This window comes from Vipera berus (assembly GCF_964194415.1).
Source record: "Vipera berus genome assembly, chromosome: 2".
In the NCBI taxonomy this organism is placed as follows: domain Eukaryota; kingdom Metazoa; phylum Chordata; class Lepidosauria; order Squamata; family Viperidae; genus Vipera; species Vipera berus.
In genome coordinates, this window is record NC_138203.1 from 166,805,603 (window position 1) to 166,828,939 (window position 23,337).

A 23,337-nucleotide genomic window follows, 5' to 3' on the forward strand; every position below is an offset into this window, starting at 1 on the left:
GGAGTTGGAGACAAAGTTAACTCTGCCGCCAAACAGCACAGGAAGCATGAGACAAATCCTAAACAAGCCACAGGTGGGTCAGGCTCTTTGGTAGCTGTCTAAAAACAGGAAGTGATTCTAATAAAGGAGAATATTTGCAGCTCAGGGTTGACATGAGGGGTCCTTAGTGCTCTCTGAGCTTGCTTGTTTTCTTGCAGACGTTTCATTACCCAAACTAGGTAACATCTCCAGCGCTAGCAAGGAGTGCTGTTGGCTGTCCAAGCATTCTTTCCAAACGTGATTACCACAGAATTATCCTTAGCAAGGTTGATTGAGATGAAGGGGTTGAGGTTACACTATTTTCTAGTTAGAACCAATATAATACCATGTACAGTACTTGAGGGCGGGAGACTCCTCTTTTTCTTTGTAGTAACCTTCCTGTGATCATCATTAGGAAGGAAGAAGCTTGCAGTTAATGTAAGGGAGTCCCGAATATTTATCATTCTGCAAATCAACCCTTAAGGCAAGCAGATATACTCATGACAAACACAAACTCTGCTTCACTATTTAATAGCTAACTATGGCAAACCATAATCTTTGTACAATGGGATACATACATACACGCATTCATACATACATATATACATACATAAGCCAGCCAGCCTGAGAAGCATTCTCAGGATCCATGAGCTACAAATCAAGCTGTACAAATGGCATGCAGGAGGCTTAGTTAGGTTGGACTCCATTTTAAATCTGCTCAGCACAAAGACTACTAGAGAATAACATCCAGTGGTGGGATTCAGCCGGTTTGTACCACTTTGGCAGAACCGGTAGCTAATTTTTTGTTGCCCAGGCCCAGAATGGACTTCCAGAAGTGGCATCCACACAAAGAACTGGTTGTTCACATATTTGAATCCCACCACTGATTACATAATTCCACAACAGTGTTTTAAATAAAGGGGATAAAAGAACGAAAGAAAAGAGCTATGAGGAAAAGCTTATTCTAATTTGCAAACTGCAAATGAGCAGAACAATATGGCCTTGATCTGCTAGCGTTGGGTGGGTTTGAATTTTATCATTATCACCGAGAACCCCAAAAAAGCCCAAGGTCAGAATGTTTGCCCATGGCTCACATGAAGCAGCCCAGCATCTAGTGGACTTTGGGGCACCTAGCAATATTGGAACTAGTGGAAGACTACCAAGAATAACCATAAAACCGCAACTTTAGGCTAGACTAGAAAACTGAGAAAACACTTTGGGCTGGAAGAGACTATATATACCACAAACCACTGACATACTACTTTCAAGAAAAGTACATGAACTCAAAGGAAATTATCTCAATACAGCTCTTTTTTAAATAAAATAAAATAAAATAAAATAAATGCAAATGTACTTTCTTACTTCAATGGGATGAAAATATCACCATAAGCTTCTGTATTAGATGATGAATACATTTAGATTACTGCATTAAAATGATACAGTGGTAAAGTTGTTTTAATCAATTTGGCACTCACTTCTTTGATAAGTTACTGAAGTGATTAAAAAACCTGTTTGGATATTTTAGTACAGAAAATATCAGAAAAAAAATATCATAAAAAACCCTATGAGCTGGAGTTAAGCTTCCCTCTCTTCTCTGATTATTGCCTTGGTTGAATCCCAATAAGCTTTTAGAAATATCGAACAACTACCTGAGAGTTTCTTAATTCCTAAGAATGTGATTGAAAGAAGGCAATGAAACAGGGCAGGCAAGATTAAAGTCTAATTCAAAATTCAGTTCCTTAATCTGTGAATAAAGAGATAAGGAATGTTTAGCCACTTAAAATTGATAGCTAAAGGGAGCATTTACATTAAACACTGAGAATTCTCCTGAAGTACCTGTAAGGTGACTTTTTATGAATAGGCATGGAGGTGGAGGAGGAACATGAGCACCTGCGAGGACTGGGCAAGGGGACCAAATTACAAAATGTGTCCTATGACATCATGGTACAAAAAAGCAACCTCCACACTTGTGTCACACATTAGAATGCAAGTGCAGTATGCAAGGGGTGGATTTGCATCATGATGCTACCGTGTGCATACAGGTAGTCTTGGTGCTGGAGAAGACTCCTGCGAGTCCCTTGGACTGCAAGGCGATCAAACTGGTCAGTCCTAGAGGAGATCAACCCTGACTGCTCTTTAGAAGGCCAGATCCTGAAGCTAAAACTCAAATACTTTGTCCACCTAATGAGAAGGAAGGACTCACTGGAGAAGAGCCTAATGCTGGGAAAGGTTGAGGGCAAGAGAAGAAGGGGACGACAGAGAATGAGGTGGCTGGATGGAGTCACTGAAGCAGTAGGTGTGAGCTTAAATGGACTCCAGAAGATGGTAGAGGACAGGAAGGCCTGGAGGAACATTGTCCATAGGGTCGCGATAGGTCGGACACGACTTCGCAGCTAACAACAACAACAACAACAGGTAGTCCTTGAGCCCCAAATTTCTGTTGCTAAGCAAGGCAGTTGATAAGTGAGCTTTGCCCCAATTTATTGTATGCCAATTTATGTGAATTTTGATCATGTGGCCATGGGTGATGTGGCAACTGTTGTAAATGTGAAAACCAGTCATAAGTTTTTTCCCCCCACTGCCATTGTAATTTTGGTCATTAAAGAAATGGTTGTAAGCCAAGGACTATTTGTCTGGTCATTTTGACATTCTTGGTTTGCTGCAGACACCCATGGGGAGTAAGAAAACACTTATCAGTCCCTTAAACCCCCCCCCCCAAAAGGAAGGGACCTCGTTGTTACTACAGGCAAAGAGGGGAGTTTAAAGAGGTCAGCAGGACATTTGAGAAGGGACACTAGAGTCAGAGTGAGAACAAAATGGGGAAAAAGTCTTGTTTGTGAGAATAAATGGTAGACATTAATTCTTAACATGGGAGAGACTCATTTGTTTTTATGAGCTGCTCTGTGTTTTGAAGTTCATGAGTTAGTCTTATAGGATAGCCAAATTTGTATAGTACCCCACTGGATCAGAAGGTCAAAAAAACAGTTTCCTTAACTATTTTTAACTTAAAATAAATTTAAATTTTTTTCTTGTGACTTCAGATTTGGCAGGTATTTTATGTTGGTTTATATCCCTCTAAATGCTTGTGTACATGTAGGATTTAGTTATTGACCATAATAAAATGACTACTAACTGAGTTGCTTGTTAGTTTGTCCTTTGGTGAAATCAAGTGTTTCATGATCAATTGAAGTTCTTGATAGTGTAGTTCCTTAAAACTCATCATTGTCCATCATTTCATAGAGATGACAAGCCATTGTTGTACTCAGCAAGGTAATGGGCAATATGAATGAAAAGAGGGCTATCAAAAGGAACCTTCAATGACTTGTTCTCAATTAAAAAAATACAGGTAGCCCCTGATTAACAACCATTCATTCAGCAACTGTTATGGTGGGACTGAATAAGTGGTAGTTATGCCAAGTCCCCAAGGTTTCAGCCAAAGCAGGGCACCTGCAGTCACATGATCAATTTTCTGGCACTTGGCTGGCTACCTGCACTAAGGAAGATTTCAACTCCTTTACCTGTCTATCTCCCATCTCTGCCCTTTTGGCCGCCCTATATGCCACCTCCCACAGCCTTGGGGAAAGGCTACATGGAATTTGAAGGCCTAGCGCAGCCAGCAGCCACCTTGCAGAAGGCCAGGCCAGGCACATCTCATCAGCAGTGGGTGGAAAAAAAGGGTGAAGGTCAGCTGGAAAGGACAGGGCAAGTGGAGTGCAGGACAACTAAAAGGGCAAAGATGGGAGCTGAAGAGGAGACAGTCCCTCAATCAAGAGGAGACAATCAAGGCTTGGGGCTGGCAGGGACCGACTTAGGAGTGGCTTAGATCAAGGTAGGTCCTCAGATAATGACTGGGTGGGATTTGGTTAATAGCAGCAACCAGGACTGCCAGGTCTGTCATTGTTAAGTGATGTGATCATGTGACATTGTGCTTTGCATTGTTTAAGCAACAGAAATTCTGATCTCAATTACCATCATTAATGGAGGACAACCTGTACCTTACAGACTACCTCATTTAACAATCGTTCAAAATTATAACAAAGGTTAAAAAACAAAAACAAAAATGGTTTTGCAACCAATCCTCATATTTACATCTGTTGCAATGTCTCTTAATCATGTGATCACCATTTGGGTGCCCGTAATTGGCACCCATTTATGACTACTGCAACTCCTCATGGTCATGAAATCACCATTTGCATAGTTCCCAACCAGCTTCCAACAAGCAGAGTTAATGGAGAATGCGGAAATAAAACCGCAAGTCACAATCATGTGATGTCATGTATGTCCAATTAATTAAACAGGGTACAAAAGAATTCATTCTTCAAAAACAGTTAATATATAGTTGGAAAGCTATTGTCTGACTCATTGGTGGCAGGAGTATGATTTAAGAACATGACAGCCATTCTGAAATATTGTTTAATAAAATCAAGCTCTATTTCAAAGACTGTATTTGCAAGTTCATCTATTGCTCAAGTCACTATCAAGATGAATCATAAGCTTCAGATATAAAATATGATTGTATTCTGTTAGTTTTAACTCATTTGGCACCACACTTTATCTATTCCTTGCAAGTTAATTGTTGCCACATCTGCCATTGTCTATATAGTGCCTTGGGGAGACAAAGATCTTACCGTTTTGAACCTGCTCAGCATAGACAATACAATGTAGCCTCGGTTATTGTATTTTAGATAAAGGAGGTAAAATGGCAAGATGCACCCAAGGTAGAAGCATGGGATCCAAGCCAAAACAGTGTTCTGGAAACACGGTGTTAAATCTGGATTATTAGTGTACAATGTAAGATTTGAATCCTGTAGAGAGAAACACAAATAGAAAAGGATTAATAAATACTTGGGGAATATTGGCTGCTCCAAAATTTTCAAACAAATCATCAAAGACTTGGGTACACTGTAATATATTTTTAAAAGGACATGAAATCCACCATTTTCTGTTTGCTACCCCTTTGGTCCTTATTCAAGAACTCAGTACATTTATTGGAAACTTCTTGTGGACATTTTAGGTAAAAAACAAAGAAACAATGAATTTGTGAAGTACGGTTAGACAAGAGGCTTTATAGTTTATAGAAAGAAGTGAGTCAGGATCTAACATTAGAGATGTGAAGAATATTTTTATGTCTTTATATCTTGCTCTTACTCTTTTCTATTTTCTTTTATTTCTCTTTCTTATTGCATTTTTAGCTTTCTCTTTTCCACTTTTTCTGATTTAGTTTGTTGTAGCTTTTATTATTGTTCTTCAAACTTTTAATGAAAAGTATACATAATGCAAGAACTCATCAAAACAAGCACATTTGTCCAATAAACTACAATACAGATAGTCCTCGATTTATTTATTTATTTATTTGTTTTATTGGATTTGTATACTGCCCTATTCCCGTAGGACTCAGGGCGGTTTACAGGGCAGTTAAAACCATGAATACAAAAAATTAAAAACAAATAAAACAATTAAATTAAATTCAAGCCCCAAGAGTAAATCTAAAACCCAGTTAAATTAACAACCCCACAGTCTGGACCAAACAGATCGAAGAGCCACGTTTTCAGGTCCCAGCGAAATGAGCGAAGGTCGGGGGCAGTCCTAAGTTCTGTGGGTAGTTGGTTCCATAGGGCAGGCGCACCCACAGAGAACGCCCTTCCCCTGGGAATAACCCGCCGGCATTCATTAACCGGCGGTACCCTGAGAAGGCCCTCCCTGTGGAGGCGTACAGGACGATGGGAAGATGATGCCGGCAGCAGGTGTTCCCTTAGATAGTCCGGACCCAAGCCATTTAGGGCTTTATAGGTAATTACCAGCACCTTGAATCTCACCCGGAGCGCAACCGGAAGCCAATGCAGCTCACGGAGGTGTTACACGGGAGTATCGGGAAGCTCCCATCAAAACTCGCACAGCTGAATTCTGCACCAGTTGAAGCCTTCGGGTGGTCCTCAAGGGCAGCCCCATGTAGAGGGCATTGCAGTAGTCTAACCGGGAGGTCACGAGCGCATGAGTGACTGTACGTAGAGCATCTCGGTCCAGATAGGGACGCAACTGGTGCACCAGGCGAATCTGGGCAAAAGCCCCCCTGGTCACGGCTCCTATATGATCTTCCAAACTGAGCCGTGAATCCAGGAGGACTCCCAAGTTGCGAGCCCTATCAACGAGGGGTAATACCTCATCCCCTATTGTTAATGATGGAGAAGGCTGGTCAGCCCGAGATGCCGGTATGAACAGCCACTTAGTCTTGTCAGGATTGAGACGAAGCCTGTTTCTCCCCATCCAAACCCAGACCGCCTCTAGGCAACGGGACATCACAGTGAGGGCATCACTGGGTTGGGTCGGGGTGGAAAGAAAAAGTTGGGTATCATCAGCGTACTGGTGATACCCCACCCCGAAACCACGAATGAGCTCACCCAGCGGCTTCATGTAGATGTTGAACAGGAGGGGAGAGAGGACCAACCCCTGAGGGACTCCACAAACGAGAGATCTTGGGGTGGACCTCTGTCCTCCCATCAACACTGACTGCGAGCGGCCCAGGAGGTAGGAGGAGAACCACTGTAAAACAGTGCCTCCCACTCCCAGCCCCCTGAGACGCCGCAGTAGGATACCATGGTCGATGGTATCAAAAGCTGCTGAGAGTTCTAATAGGACTAGGATAGAGGAACAACCCCTGTCCCGAGCCCGCCAGAGATCATTCACCAGTGCGACCAATGCCGTCTCTGTGCTATGCCCAGGTCTGAAACCCGATTGGTACGGGTCGAGATAATCAGTTTCCTCCAGGAACAGAGGAATCCTCCCTGTCAGATTCTGTCCAGTCAGAGTCCAAGCCGGCCTGAATCTGAGCAATTTTATCTGCAAGATGACGACTGAACTCCTCGGCCTGTCCCTGCAAGGGATCCTCCCTCTCCTCCCGATGAAGGAGGGAGCGAGTAACCCAAAACAGGGCAGCTGGGCGATTATCTGCGGATGCAATGAGGGTAGTGAAGTAATTAGACTTCGCCGTCCTCATTGCAGTGAGATAAGACATTGTAAAGGCTCTTAGTCGCAATCGGTCAGGCTCAGATCGGCTGGATCTCCAACAGCACTCTAGACCCCGTCTCCGACGTTTCATCTCCCGGAGCTCCGAAGAAAACCATGGAGCCCATCGGGATCTGCGTCGGGTTAGAGGTCGCAAGGGGACAACACGGTCGAGTGCCTCAGTGGCAGCCCTTTCCCAGGCATCCACTAAGGCGTCGGCCGAGCTGTCAGTGAGGGAGATAGGAACAACCCAAGCGCCATCTGGAACCGATCAGGGTCCATTAGGCGCCTGGGGCGGAACCACCTGGTCGGTTCCGCAGCCCAGCAGCGGGGGGTGACATAGCGGAAGACCAGCCGCAGGAGATAATGATCGGACCATGACAGGGGGACAATAGTTGGTAAGCCACCTCCCAGATCATCCAACCATTGTCTAGATAAGAAAACCAGGTCGAGAGTGTGACCCCTCCCGTGAGTCGGACCCTGAATTACTTGAGTCAGGTCCATGGCCGTCATGGAGGCCATGAACTCCCGAGCTAACTCTGACGATACTCCCAGGGAAGGTAGGTTGAAGTCACCCAGAACAATGAGTCTGGGGAACTCCACTGTCAACCCTGAGAGGGTGTCGAGCAGCTTGAGCAGGGCTGTTGCCACACAGCTGGGTGCCAGGTATGTTAGCAACAGGCCCAAATGAGCCTGAGGGCCACATCTCAAGAGGAGGGACTCACTCCCGCCTATCTGTACAACAGTGGTCTCCCTCGGACATAAGGTCTCCCGAATAACCACCGCCACCCCACCGCCCCTACCCTGAGCCCGCGGCTGGTGTAGTACACAGAAACCCGGAGGGCACAACTCAATCAGAGGGACACCGCCCTCTGGGCCCAACCAGGTCTCTGTGATGCATGCTTTAGGATTTAGGACATTATTGAGCATGAACTGGTCATTAAGTGGGTCACCATATGACAGTGCCTGATTTTAAGACCTTTTTCATGGCAGTTGTTAACAAACATGATGGTTGTTAAGCAAATATTATTAGCCAATGAGTGTCTTTTCCAGAAACCAGAAGTAAATGCTGGAAACTGGCAAACAACCTTGGTGGAGCAGTGGGCTAATGCCTCCTTAAGTAACACCAGCTGCCTGCAATTAGTGCAGGTTCGCATCCCACCAGGCTCAAGGTTGACTCAGCCTTCCATCCTTCCGAGGTAGGTAAAATGAGGACCCAGATTGTTGGGGGCAATAAGCTGACTTTGTAATAATGCCGCTTGGGGGGGGGCGAAAGCCCTAATAAGCAGGCATATACATAGAATGAAGGCTATTGCTAAACACATTTGATTTGTGCTTAGATTGTAAGCCGCCCTGAGTCTTCGGAGAAGGGCGGGATATAAATGAGATTAAAAAAAATTGAACATTATTGTCATGTGACTGCAGGATACTGCAAACATCAGTAAAGGTGAGCCAGTTGCTAAACTCCCAAAATGGGATCACATGACCGCAGGGGTGTATGTGCAACTATCAGAATGGGGTTGCAAATACATTTTTTTTGGGGGGGGGTCTGTTGTAACTTGAATGGTTGCTAAGCAACTGATCATAAATCAAGGATTACTTTGTAATCTAATCTACTTTCTGCCTTTCCATATCTTCGGAATACACTATTATAGTACCAAAATACAAATAAATGCACTGACATACAGCTGATAAGGCCCTGCAACTTAATAACAACTGTAACAAAGGCATGAGTAGATCTGTCGCTTTTACCCATGGGCTTTCTACTGCCTGCAAGTTCCATTTAGATCTATTTTTGAGGGCAGAATAAAGCTCACAGGAAAGTCAGCTATCTCAAAGCCATTTTCATTGCCTTCATTTGCAAATGTCACAGAATGCAAAATACTGGACGGTATTTTGGATGGGCTAGCAAAACATGTTCACTTATTTCTTTTTTAGTGGCATACGGGAAATTCATTTCAACTGGGTTATTCTTTGCTTTTCATGTTTGGAATGCTTCAGTTTCCAGTTTTTGCACAAGAAAGAAACCATAGCAGCTGTAGCAAGCCTTTATTGGCTCTGTCCATAAAAGTCATTGCAAGATAAAATAAAGCTAGGGAAACGAACAAGAATGAAAAGGAAATGTGTGACTATAAATCTGCCATGGGACCAGCTGTGAATGCATGCGTACTAGCAGTCAAAGTATAAAATAGAAGAACTTAAAAATATTTGTCAGTACTTAACTTTTTTTAAAAAATAAGTGTCCTCAATATGGCCTGTGATTCTTTGGTATATAGCAACAGACTAAATATTTCAAAGTACTTGCGTCTAGAAAGGTCAGTATTGAGTAATAACATCAAATCTCCTATTTATTGTGCATAGTGACCATATTTGTGGAAGGAAATGGTCTTCTCTGGAGGCCCTGCTGAAGAGTTTCTGTTTCCAACAGCCTTGAAAAACATTTTGTCTCTAAATCATAAAAGGACAAAGAAAAACACCTGGCTGTATATGGTGGAGCAAATTTATTCCACAGACTGCTCCATTAGGTTAAGGTGGCAGTCTCAAAAACCAATGAACATGAATCGCACAGAGCAATTTCCTTTCAAAGATCACACATATTGCAATTTAGTCTTGACTAAGAGAGCTTTACTCTGGTTTAATTTTTTTTTTAAATGATAGGAAGATGTGTCCCAGGAAACCCAATTGGGCCCAGATATACTCTGGAAGTTGGTACAGAAGAGGAATAACATATTATGTTTACAGGCTGGCAGAAGCTGCAAGTTCCCCATTAATTTTAAAAGCAATTTCTCATCCAGTATATTGCCTTTCCCCATTATTAATTACTGCAGATACATTCCACTATGGATAGCTATGCCAACGACAGAAATGAATACAACTATCAATTTAAATTGAACAAAGGATTTCTAAGTCTGTCAACCAGAGATCTAAGTCCCCTTCTTCAATATTACCAGGTCTGGGTTTTTAAGAAGGGTTCTATCATATTTAAACAGCTTGGTTTCCATGCTGTCAGATGAGCAATTCTTCTCACCAAAATTGATTTTATCTTATTTTTAGGTCAATATGATATTGTGATATTTGAGCAAGAATGGAATATGAGAATGTGTAATGAATGAGAATTCCAAAGGCAGCGCACATCTCCATTAAAATAAAAAGACACATCCGGGCAATTTAATAGATTTTTGGATGAGCAGTATGTATACAGTGCATTTCTAATTGTATTGATGGCAAATGTGATAGGCTGCTGTTGTTCAGAGCTTCCTTGCTGAGCTTAAGCTGTATTGTTTAAGAGAAATACTATAGAAGGTGTATTTTTTTTTAAAAAAGAACTGGCCCTTTAATACTGTAGAAGATAACAGAATCATAGATGGTAAGGTTAGCCTGTTCACTTCATCTTCTACAGTGATCCAGAAATTCCTAATGTTCCTAAAATTTCATCTCCTTGGTGGAGCAGTGGGCTAATGCCTCCTTAAGTAACACCAGCTGCCTGCAATTAGTGGAGGTTCGAGTCCCACCAGGCTCAAGGTTGACTCAGCCTTCCATCCTTCCGAGGTAGGTAAAATGAGGACCCAGATTGTTGGGGGCAATTAAGCTGACTTTGTAATAATGCCACTTGGTGTGTGTGTGTGAAAGCCCTAATAAGCAGGCATATACATAGAATGAAGGCTATTGCTAAGCACATTGGTTTGTGCTTAAATTGTAAGCCGCCCTGAGTCTTCGGAGAAGGGCGGGATATAAATGGGATTAAAATAAAATAAAAAAATAAAAGTAACACCAGCTGCCTGCAATTAGTGCAGGTTCGCATCCCACCAGGCTCAAGGTTGACTCAGCCTTCCATCCTTCCGAGGTAGGTAAAATGAGGACCCAGATTGTTGGGGGCAATTAAGCTGACTTTGTAATAATGCCGCTTGGGGGGGGTGAAAGCCTAATAAGCAGGCATATACATAGAATGAAGGCTATTGCTAAGCACATTGATTTGTGCTTAGAGTGTAAGCCGCCCTGAGTCTTCGGAGAAGGGCGGGATATAAATGGGATTAAAATAAAAAAAATAAAAAATAAAATACTAATTGTCCCACCAGGATAATCTGCCAGCAAGCCAAACACAACTTTCATCTTCAATCTATCTGGCAGATAATAGATTGATCAAACCAGATATATGAACTGCTTTTGTCTTGCCAACAATTCAGCCACTAGATATTAAATATTTGTCAACACAGTATTCAAAAAAAACCCCGCACATAATTGTTAGTAATCAAGTGGTAATTTTGGCTTTTTAAGTTCAGCACCAAATGCTGTTAAACTAATTGTGTAGTAAATCTCAAAAAGATCTTTGGAAGGGAACAAAATCAGCTCCAACCTTAGTATCTTTAAGAAGCAATTTAATTTGTTAGCAAATTGCTAGCAGGATGTTGCAAAACAGATAATCTTCATCAATATAACCCCAATTTTATTTCAGGAAAACCTGAGCATTGCATTTTTATAAATTTTGCAGTTCAAGTTATTTTTCATTGGTTCCATTTCTTTATTTCATAAACTTTATTTCTCACAGGCATGAAATTAATGATAAGCTTTTCAGCTTTATGTCTGTGCTGTTTTCTATCCTATGGGATTTCTCTCTCCGATTTCATTTTTTAAAATAAACCAATAAAAAAAATGTCAAGTTTCTCACCATATTGAATGTCGACAAATAAAAACAAATGATGAGATATTCTGTGTAGAACCACAAAACACACAATACATAGTGACACGTTGTAGTAAAGTACAACTGACTTTATTCACCCAGGCTTTCTCACTAGTATTTTTACAGGACATTCTACACACGAAATCACAATTTGTTTCAACATTTCCAGTGCCAAGACTTACTTCTTTAAGCTTCCATATAAATTATAAAAAAATAATTGCAAAGTAAATATCTAATGATAGCTTTATAATTTACTAGACAAACGGTTGGGTAATCCTTATCAGATTCCTCAATGCTTTCAACAATGAAAGAGCTTCTAACGTATTGCCTTCACTGGAAAAGCTGGGATATAATCAGAGACAGATATTTGTCTTGAAAATAGCCCAGGCCGAATGCCCAGGCTAAAGTATATGGCACAGTCAAACATCAGCACTGGGAATGTTTTATGACATTTTGCCTTATGTCATAAATTGTTTTATGAACATTTGTATGTCATAAAATGTTTCAATTACACAGAAGTTCTGGGTCCCAGATTTTGGATGCATTCTATAATTAGTCCATTTGAGGTATCTTGGTTCAAAAATTGTTGCCCTAAGATGCACTGTTTCGTCCTGTAAAGGGTTATGAGAATGATACTTTTAGTAGTGTATAGGTATATGGCAATAGAGGATACTCACATGTTATATTCATCTTCTGTTTTATAACTCACACTGTCAATATTCTTGCCACACAAGTTAGTTTACTGGGATTTACTGCTTTCAACAAAAAACCTCTTTTTGTCCAAAAGAACATTTTGAAACCCTTATTCACTGGACAGTATATGCATATCATTCAGTTTTCCTCAAGCTAGTTGTCCTCCAGACTTGCTACAATTTGGAGGGTACAATGGGGGAAAAGCTAAACTAATTTGTGTAGAATTGAAAATACCCTGGGATCAGGTAGTTCACAAATAGGTTGATTTTTTTTTTGACTTAGCATGCTGTGTAAACACATTCATGATGGATTCATACTATATGTGTTCTCTGAGCTTGATTGTTTCTTTGCAGATATTTTCATTACCTATTCAGTGCTAGAAGGGAGTGGGGTCTGCTCTCTCTATAAACAGTGGCTCAAATAGTATTAGACAATCAAGCAGTAAACAACAGCCTAATCAAGGAAATACCAAGGAGAAAATAATACCCCCACCAATACTGACAAGGCAAGTTACTGCATATAAATAGAGAGCAAACCCAATGCCCTTCTAGCACTGAAGATGTAACATAGTCAGGTAATGAAAATGTCCGCAAGCAAACAACCAAGCTCAGCACCAAGGACTTCAAGGCTGCAAAATTCTAGATATTTGTTAGGTGACTACAAAGGGTTAGAATTTCCTGCACTACTTTGCTGCCATATGATAGTCATCCAGATTTTCAGATCTGGTAGTTCTCTCACAGTCACAAACTCTTTTTTTTAATAAACACAATGTTTCATTTTGTTGTATGTGTGTTACTTTTAGAATGGGGCTGTCTATGTGGTTTTAGGTTTTATCTATTTTAGGATTTTTTGGAAGGGTTTGTACACTGCCCGGAATCTATTGGAGTTGGGCTAACAATAACAACAACGGGTTTCAGTGTTCATTTCTCCTAGAAAGCTCTAAGTATCACTGAAATTTGATAGCAGGCAATAGTACAAGGCCAAGGGATGGTGCAGAAACTTTTCTGGTATTGTTGGATCTCTCATTGGTTTTTGAGAACTTTGTTAGAGACCAAAACAATCAGTTATTCTACAGAGGGTGGCTCGCAGAGGCCCTGTGGTCTCTGAACATGTCTGATAGCACCAAAATTGTTTGAGGAGCTGAACAAAGATACTGGACAGAAACAGCAACCCTGCCAATCTACTACATGCTTGTAGTGGGCGTGCCACCAATCAACTGACTGACATTTTGCTGCAGAAAATGGGCAGTGTATTTTTGTACGTGGCAACAATCCCTTCTCCTGAGTGCATAATGGTGGTGGTGACCTAGATGCCTCCGTGCTGGTGAAGATCAGGCTTCACGTTGTGCTGTAAGGAGACTGATGAAGTGAACTTTAAGCTGTCTGCTTTGACGGCTGCAAATGCTTTCACCTTATTTATATCTCCAGTATCAGAGGAAGTTGGGACTGCAAGGACTAAAAATTATGAGTCATGTTCTGAAGAACTGAAATGGACGTTTTTCTTGAAAGAGTTCATTCTGAAATAAAGTTCATTTATTTTCTCTCTGGATATAAGATGGGGTGCTGGATGGGGAGAACAATATCCCTCTTACATCACGTTAGTTCAGAGTTTCTCAACCAGGGGTGCTCACACCCCCTGGGGGTGCAAGACGATATTCCAAGGGGTGCAAAAACTTGGGTTTTCAAAATTATAGTGTATATGCATAATTTGTTACCGTTATTTCAAACTTTTGTGAGGGGTGCGAGAATATATTAAAAGCATACTGGGGTGTGGGGTGTAGGAAAGGTTGGGAACAGCTGCTTTAGTTGGTAGTTGGGTTGCAGTGGCTTGTTTCTACATCTCTGAGGCTTAGTTGCACATCGTAGTCCCTAGTTGCTCAAGGTTATCATGCAGGTTCTGTCTCAGTGTCTGGAGGCTGAGGGAGACTGGATGGGCAAGAACCAGCTGGAAGTCAACCCTTGCAAGACTGACTTTGGCTGTGGATTTTGAGATTTCCCATGAGTGTTTCTGAATGGGGTTGCACTTCCTGTGGCAATCTCGGTATAGGTAGTCCTCACTTAAGGACAGTTAACTAGGATCAATAATTCCATTGCCAAACAATGTTGTAAAGTGCAATGTCACATAACTGTGCCAACATACAATGGCAGTTGCGATATAACCAGTTGCCATCTTTAAGCAAATCCCGCTTGGTCACAACATCCAGCTTAGCTTTCCTGTTACATTCACTGAAGCTGGCAGTGAAGGTTGCAAATGGCAAACAAATGACCACAGGATGTGGGACCATTGTAACTGCAAACCCGTTGCCAAGCACTAGAAGCATGATCATGTGACAATGGGAACAATACAACCATCGCAACTACAAGGAACAGTTGGAAGTCCCCTCGCTCAGGAGCACTGTAACTTGAAATGGTTGCTGAATAAGGACCACCTGCATATAACGGGCTCTTCCTAGATTCACAGCAGCTGCTTGAAGAGCAGGTAGCCACTGTCACTCAAAGCATGAATCCATCTTTTGTGTTTAGTCCATTCCTGAATTGGGAGGCCTTGCTTACAACCCACCCATGCCTTGGTTATCTCTTACCTGGATTATAGCAATGCGCTCCACATGAAGCTGCCCTTGGAGACAACTCAGAAGTTAAAACTGTTCTAGAATGTACTGATAGAAAGTATTAATACTTAGGGGTATAAGATACACCCACTAATTACACCCAAGCAGCACTAATATTCCATAAGTTTGCCAGAGGGCTCCCAGCTGTACCTTAAGGTGCTGGATATCACCTTTAAAGTTCTCCGTAGCCCGGTTATTTGCAGAACCACCTGAAAATTACCACCTGTTTCTAATTATCTCTGATGTCTGATAAGATCTGACAGAGTCACCATGCTCTGGTCCCAGCACTTAAGCATTATCATCTTTTATCAACAGAACAAAATAGTTCTGTCACTTAAGTACTATCGACAGTGTTTTCTCTGTTGCTGCACTGCATTCTTTCCAAGATCGGGTTGGCCCTGATCCTGCCTACCTTTCCTACGGCTTTGAACATCTGATTTTTTTGCCCCCAGGCAGAGGGTTAGGTGATCTTCTCAGCCAATCCAGATTCATTGTCTTTGGCAAGAGTGTGTCCCATTATATTTTACGTTATTAAAACATTATTCTATTTGCGTAGTCTTATTTGTTGTTTTAGTTATGTTCGCATTCATGCCAAGTGATCAGCTATGTAAACAGCCTACATAAATAAGCAAACACAGTGCTGTATTTTTCATAGAACTGATAAAAACACTCAATAAATAATCACTATTGGCCAAAAGAGTAAGAGGCAGGCCTTGGTTTAAACCAAATAGGCACCACAAGATAGATGCAGGTCTTCTTTCCACCATCAGAATCTAAACATGCCAGTATAATAAAAATGCCTGCAACCAGCTGTTGATTGCACTAGTAATATCCCTACTTTCAATATTACAATAGTGGAGTAAGGAAGACAAACTGGACGGATGGGGAATATAGTGTGTGAGAAATGTATTTTCATGAAGCAAGGGTTGCAGCTATCACGTGTCCTGATATAACATCACAGCTATATGAAAGATGGCATGACTGCACACAAACTCCGAGTCAGTGGAGATTCACAGAGAAGTCTTCTGCATAGATCCACAGTCTCTAAGTCACAATTTTAAATTATCCAGAAATCATTAATAGAGCCAGCCCCAGGACCAGAAACAGCTACTTATAAAGGTTGGTTGAAGCCAGTGGGATCTAAAACACTAACTTTGAAGTATTTGCTTGAAAAATCTGGACGATCAAGTTCTTCTGCACCTGCCTTTATTTGGTTAAAGGTTGCTGCTATCTACACATGCTTCTAATGCAGTGTTTCTCAACCACAGCAAGTTCAAGACCTGTAGACTTCAATTCCCAGAATTCCTCAGCCAGTATGCTGGGAATTGAAACCCACACATTTTAAAGCTGCCAAGGTTGAGAAACACTGCTCTGATGCATATTATTTTAATACTGTACAAATTGCAAAATATGCATACAGGTGGGTGCAGAACCATTTCCCAACCCTCACCCCCAAATGTAAAGACTCCTGTCATACCCATGCTGCTATCTTTTGGAAAGCCTGCAGGGTTTATACAACTATGTTGTCGATCTTTCATAATTATGTTCATAACACACGCTGTGGTACATGTGTTTGAACATAATTCAAACACATTGAATTAAAGACATGCATAAAGACATGCATCTGTAACATGATGGCCATAACCTCTACAGAAGTACCAACTATGCTACCTATTTCATCCAATTCTGCCAGAAACCTAAAATGACTGTTTCCTTTAAAATAAATAAAAAGCAAAAGACAAAAACTAAACTCTGGCATCTATTTCTCAGACTTTGGAAGGCTTCATATCTATTAAGGTGTTATCATCCATCCATTTTTCTATTTGTCACAGCCATAGATCTGCTTGTTAATTTTTACTGATAAATCAACATCAAGATGGGGACGATGGGATTGGAAGCCAAAAATCTGATTGAAAGGAATTGGGCTGCTTTATAAGTTACCAAAATCTGATAAAATTTTGAGCGTCAGTCATTTCACATTGGAACAAATTTGTTCATCTAACAAAATATTTCACTGCTACAAGTATTTTAGATTTTATTAATTTAGCACCAGCTCCATTAAATTTTAATAAGCATCACCTTCAATGTCCCTTAGTGCACTGCATATACCCACTAATTGGTGAATTATCAGTTTGCAAGATACCCTAGCAAGGAATCCTAGCTTGATGGAATAGCATGAACATGTTTGGGTAAGTTGTGACTGGATGGATTTGACAAAATCGACAAGAAGACATGAGAAGTTAAAACAAGTAAAGGTACCAGGTGAATGTCGATGGAGATTCTGTCGTCCAGGTCATGGTTGTCCCAAAGGTGCTTTTTCGGGAGGCAAGTGGACTTTCTTGTTTTTCCCCACCATCTAATCAGAGCTGAAGAAGCTTCTTGGATGAAAAGCAAAATGTCTTCAATGAAAAACAAGAAGTCCAGTTGCCTCCTGAAAAAGGACCTTGGGGAGTACCAGGTGAATGAAGTAAAAACAAGGGTTGTTTGTAAGAACTGAACAATACGATTTCGTAAAACTAGTTTTTGGTAAACTAGTTTTGGCTGTTTTCTTTTCTCATCTCAAGCCTTTAATTTCTTTGGCTTCCTATTACTTACTCCTTCCAGGTGTAGCCCTGAAAGGAAACAGCATAATGGGTAGGTATGTAGCTACATTTAGGAGAGCTCTGAGCAGCTGCATCCAAAATTGCAGGAGCTTCAGGAGACCTCGGATTGTACACCCTTATGCTAATATCATGGATTGTTTATTTTTAGCTCAGCATATCTGAATCTATCCACCTTGATTTGGACACCATAATTCTTCCTTGGGACAGTTCACGTACCATGCAAAGTGACAACCAAATCAAGCGTTAGTTTGGCCCTCTGGTTTTCAAACTCTGTGCCATGGCCTGTAACAAATTCACAGGGGTGCTGCAGAATATTTTAAATTTTTGTTGTGAAGCTGAGTTTGGAGTGGACTTTTGGCCTAGGGTACCATAAAAGATTACTGAGACTCTAAGGGTTATGAACCGAGAAAGTTTGGAAATTTCTGGTTAGTGTAAAAGGAGAAAACGTGATCCTCATCCTTGTGTACAGCCGTATAGCAACTTTTAACACTTATGAGCTGAGCTCATGATTGATAAACTGTTGGAGCAGGAGAGACGTCTATCAGCCCCTCATCATGGGCAGATCACTTCCTCTTACCTGTGTAGTTAACTGGCATTCTCTGCTGGAAGGATGGACCTATAAAGATGGCCTACCATAGGCAGCTAAATATGTAGTTATGGGCTTTCAAAGACATTTGTGTAATTTTCCTAACGACCTGTTCTGGTGGAAAGCTCTACTGAGCATCTGATTTTATTCCATGAAAGTTGTTAGGTTTGCTCTTGAGTGGGCTCTCCCTGTTTGCCAAATCTTGGAAGTTAAGTTAGTATACTGAAGAGCTGCATGAAATGGGGTGACTTATAGCAAATTGGCAGAGGACAAAAAATGAATATGACTGGATTCAGACACTGTATAAGCTCAAGTTTGAAGCGCTTATTGCATTTACCACACATTGCCATCTGGTGGTACTTCCGTCCTATTGTGAATGATGGACTGGAAGAATCTATAGCAGAGCACCATGATGCAAGACATTTTGCAGATAAAATCATTCATACTTGCTCAGAGGTGGAAACTGAGAATAATCTGAAGAGGTAACAGGGGTGACATTATGTGGGAGGTGTCTTTGAGCCTGTGGAGCTTAAAAAAGTGGATAGTATTCCTTGTGAGTCCACTCTGCCACATGCAGGCTTTATTCCAGCTCATCAGATAAGTATACAAGCAGTTATATCCAGATAATATGGAATATAAAATTGTGATGGGCGTGTGTGTGTGTGTGTGTGTGTCTGTGAGTTGCCAGTAGTTTTGAAAGACATACCAGTATGTTCCTTGCTCAAGAAGGCATCCTTGAATCTGGTTGTATTACATGTCAAGTGCCCAGTCTTCATTCTTCCCTTTTTAGTAGAAGTGTTTTGTGGAGCATGGTGACTCACAAGATTAGGATGATCAATAGGCTCACATTTGAGACCTGGTGCTGCCGTGGGATGGGGTGAGTTCTCATCCCACACTCCAGCTCCTGCTGATCCAGCAGTTCAAAAGCGGGCGACTGCAAGTAAATAAATGGGCGCCACTTTGGTGGGCAACTTAATGGGGACATGAAAAGAACTCCCAAATAGGTGTTCCCTGGGCAACAGTGATGTCACCATTCAATCCTTTCAACCCGGAAGTCCTGACTACTACAGTCCTGACATGACTGTAGTAGTAGAGGTGTTGAGATGGCAATTAAAAAGGAGAAAGCAGATTACCTAGATCCATTTCAGGCAAGAGTCAGGCCTATACATGCAGGAGATGGAAACCAAACTATGCTAATGGATGATGTGGCAGGATTGAGGTTACTTGCATCTCAGAGGGAACATTGTTACCTACGGCACGTAGCAAGACAGAGAAGACACATCTTCTGGGTTCCTTAGATGATACTGCCTCATATTAGGGACTCAATGCATAAACACAATGCCAACTTTTGTGGCAAAAGCAGAAGCAATTGGAAATAGGTGATCCTAGCCTTGTCTCATGCAAGGGGATAATAAAAACCTTCAGTTGCATCTGGAAATCTATTAGAAGCAAAGCAGTAGTGTTGGGATCTAGATAGGAAAATCAAGACCAAGCTTAGTCCAAGCAGGATGGAGTAACTATGGCTGTAGAAGCTCAATAGTTATGAGATACTTCCAACTTCAGCTCTTATGGGGTTGTGCTTCTCTTAAAAGCGTAGGCTGGGGTGGGCAATTAGTTTTCCCAAGGGGTGGGCACATGAGAAACTGTTGCAGAAGGCTGATGCCACCACCCCCTCTGTCCCACCTTTCAGCACCCCACCCCCTCCATGCCACCCCACCCTCAGTCACCGCGCTCTTCCCCGCTATACTACCCCCTCCAATGATGCCCCACAACCCCCACTGCCAATCCCCTGCCCCCCACCAATGCCGCTGACACTGCGAGCCAGGCTGGGACTGCTTGCGGGCCACATGTGGCCCACAGGGTATAAAATTCCTAGGTCTGATGTGGGCTCATAATCTGGGAATGGTACTGATCTCATGGCTCCCATTATTAGAACAGGTGGAGGCTGTGACCAGGAAGACCTCTGGCTAGTTGCAGCACATGTGCCCATTTCAGTTTTTCTTGGAACCCTCATGACTTTCTTGCCTTCAACTGGCAGCAGAATGCAGCTGCCTGATTATTAAAGAGTCGACCCCATTATTGCCACTTAACATGAGTTTCATTCTTGCCTTATTTATAACCAGCTAGGTGACTTTGTGCCAGTTACCCCTTCAGCTCTGAAAAAGCAGCAATGGTGAACACTTCCAAAATGACTGCCTAGAAAGCAGTATGGATGGCTGTCAGCTTTGCTGAACAGAATGTACAGGTAGTCCCAGACTTATGGCCAGTTGCTTAGTGACCATTCAAAGTTATGATGGACCTCTCTGGAGGTTCCAATGATCAGGTTCTGAGGTTTTGACTCGCCCACCCACCACTTGTTCATGTGACTGCATGCCTACATTTAAGGCTATCTGCAGTCTCCCAGGGGCACAGGACTGCGTTTTATTATGGTTTTGCTGAAATCAGGCATTTATTTCCCATTTTTGGAAAAACTGGCCGGTAAAGAACCATAGGTTCACTTTAAGATAGCAATGTTTGCTTTATGACTAGAAAAAGGTCATAAAATCAGGTCAGTCGTGTGGATGACCTGCTTTACAACCATGATGGTATTGGGTAGGCTCCCTTACAGTCATAAATCAAGGGCTATCTGTGTCCATCCAACCAAGTTAGGACTGAGCAAAATTCCAATAATAAAGATGAAAGGCTCAGCCAATCTCAATGTATACATGGTTGTACTTTGACAATAAAGGTTCATTCATTCATGAGTCATTTCTAATAATCAGTGAATCAATGCCAAGTTCCTTGTTCAAACTTGTATTGGTTCTATACAGCATCACAATAAAGTAGGATTGTAGTAACAAGAGTGAAAATACCTGTTTAGTCAGGTGATCCTACAGTTAATCTGCAGTGCTAGGGATTAACCTTATTTGCCTTTATAAACACATCAACAGGTAAAAGAGTCATGTTTCTATTGATCTTAAAATACAGTTTGAAGTTTCTGGAAACTGAACAGGTGTGCATGTGCTTTGTTACATCATTTGCAGAACAAAATGAGGCATATACATATCTGTGAGGAGTGTTACAAGTTTTGGATAGATGTGTTTTCTTAATCTTCCAACATCCTTCCCAGTACATGGTGTGCAACACCTTCAGTGAAACTTACTTCTCAAAGAATAAAGAACAAGAATGTATTATTTCCCAATCACATTTCACTTCTGTAATACAAGACACACTAACAATATGGTATCTCATTTTTCATTTATTCTGGCTGAAAGTAGCATTATTTTGCTGCATAGTTTAGCCTCCATACAGTGAGATGCAGGATGCCCGAGAAGGACCAGGGACCCCCAAATTTAAGTCCACTCTTACAGAAGTTTAGCTGTTGACCATTATTTCTTATGCACACCTACTTCACAGGAATATTGTGGGGTTAAAGTAAAAAGATTGAAATCTAATCAATTAATGCATCACAAGAATTCCCAGATGTAGCTTAAAACCAGGGATCCCCAACACCCAGTCTGTGGACGGTACTGGGCCTCAGCTACTGGACCGCACAAACAAGGAAAGTCCCATCCGTGGGATGCAGGCAGCACAAAATCACACACTCTCAGGTCCGTGGAAAAACCTTTCTCCATGGAACCGGTTCCTGGTGCCTAAAAAGTTGGGGACCTCTGGCTTAAATTTTACTTTTAAGCAACTGTCCTACAACACAGGAGTGGAGGCACCTCAGGGAGTTTGGGACTTCAGTTCCCATCTGCCCCAGACAGAATTGTGTGTGAGACGAGCGCCAGGATGGTGTAACAGTTAAGGGGTAAACTACCACCAGCGAAATAAAAGGTGTAAGGCCACCTTCAACCAGGAAAGAAAACTCAAGGAGTGACTTCGGGTCACTTATTCTCTCTCAGCCCCACGGAACTCTCCCGGTTGCTGTTGTGTGGAGCTAAAACGGGGAGAGCCTCAAGGCGAAGCCCCTTGAACTCTTAAGGACGACAGAAATCTAGCCTAGCCCCAGCAAAAATAAAATGCAATACAGTAGCCGGAGCACCACACGCTCCTTTTCTCCACCCCCAGCAACCGAACTGCAGCAGCTCATCCCAAGCTTGGCTAAAGGAGAGCTTAGCAGACACGTTCGAAAACCTGGACTCCTTCCCACCACATTTCTCCCTTTAAACTGAATGCTTTGCCATTCCTCCCCCTCGAAGGAGCCGCGCTTTCCTCGTTGGGGCATTCCGGAAACTCCCTTCCTCACAGCCGGGGAGAAACCGCACTTCAGCACGCGCTCGTCTCCAAAGCGCCCCCGAGCGTCCAAGGTCCGGGACGGGATAAAGCTGCTTACCCAAAAGCTGGAGCCGCAGAAAGCCTCCATCGCGCCGGGCTGAGCCGCTCAGCGACCTTCTCTTTCTTTCTTTGCCCGACCGCTTGTCTCCGGTTTCGCCTCGGACGCCGGCGCTTGATGCCACCGCTTTCCTTTCGTCACGGATGGGCGGATGTTGGCTTCGCGGAGGAAGGTGGGCGGGAATGGCTTTGCCCAGGCGGCGTCCGCCTTTGCCGTCAACCGGGAAAACTTGAGGTCTTGCTTTGCGTAGGCCACGATTTCCCGGTGTGGAGGGGGCTGTGTAAAGCGGAGCCCGCCCGTGTCCGGTCAGGGAGAGAGTTGGCCCCTCCTAGGTGCTGCGGGCCTTTACCGATCCCGGCTCTTCTCGGCCACCTTCTGCGGAGGTGGCGCACATCGTCCCGGCCTTTCCCGCTTGACTGCAAGGGCGGCATCCAGCGCACCCTCGGGCTGCCTTGGCTTTTTTGCCTGGCTGAGCGCCACAAGAGGAAGCGGGAGGAGTGTCTATGGGCGAGAGGCCTCTGTTGCCTCGGCTGCTTACTCGCTTCTTCGGGTCCCAATACTGTAGGGGGGAAAAAATCCATACTTACCCCACCCTTGGCTTGCAAATGGAATATATATGCTTTTCTGCTTATAGTAATTGTACTAATACAATTTGCGATGTGCAATTATGTACACAATTTGGCTTTTAATGTAATGCTATATACATTTTTTTGCAATGTATGGCAGTGAAAGCTGGACCATAAGAAAGGCTGAGCGCCAAAGAATTGAAGCCTTTGAACTATGGTGCTGGAGAAGACTCCCGCGAGTCCCTTGGACTGTAAGGCGATCAAACCG

General features: G+C 42.5%; 1 protein-coding gene across 1 annotated transcript in view; it reads right to left on the minus strand.

Annotated features, from left to right (window-relative positions):
* Window positions 1–23,064, minus strand: part of ABCC3 (ATP binding cassette subfamily C member 3) — an 85,120-nt gene extending 62,056 nt beyond the window's left edge. The window contains exons 1-2 of the mRNA XM_081319499.1: window positions 22,504–23,064; window positions 4,647–4,823 (exon numbers count right to left, since the gene is read on the minus strand). Of these exons, the coding sequence (XP_081175625.1) occupies window positions 4,647–4,823; window positions 22,504–22,533 (207 nt within the window). The 5' untranslated portion in view covers window positions 22,534–23,064. The remainder of the gene's footprint in view (window positions 1–4,646; window positions 4,824–22,503) is intronic.
* Window positions 23,065–23,337: the final 273 nt, after the last annotated feature.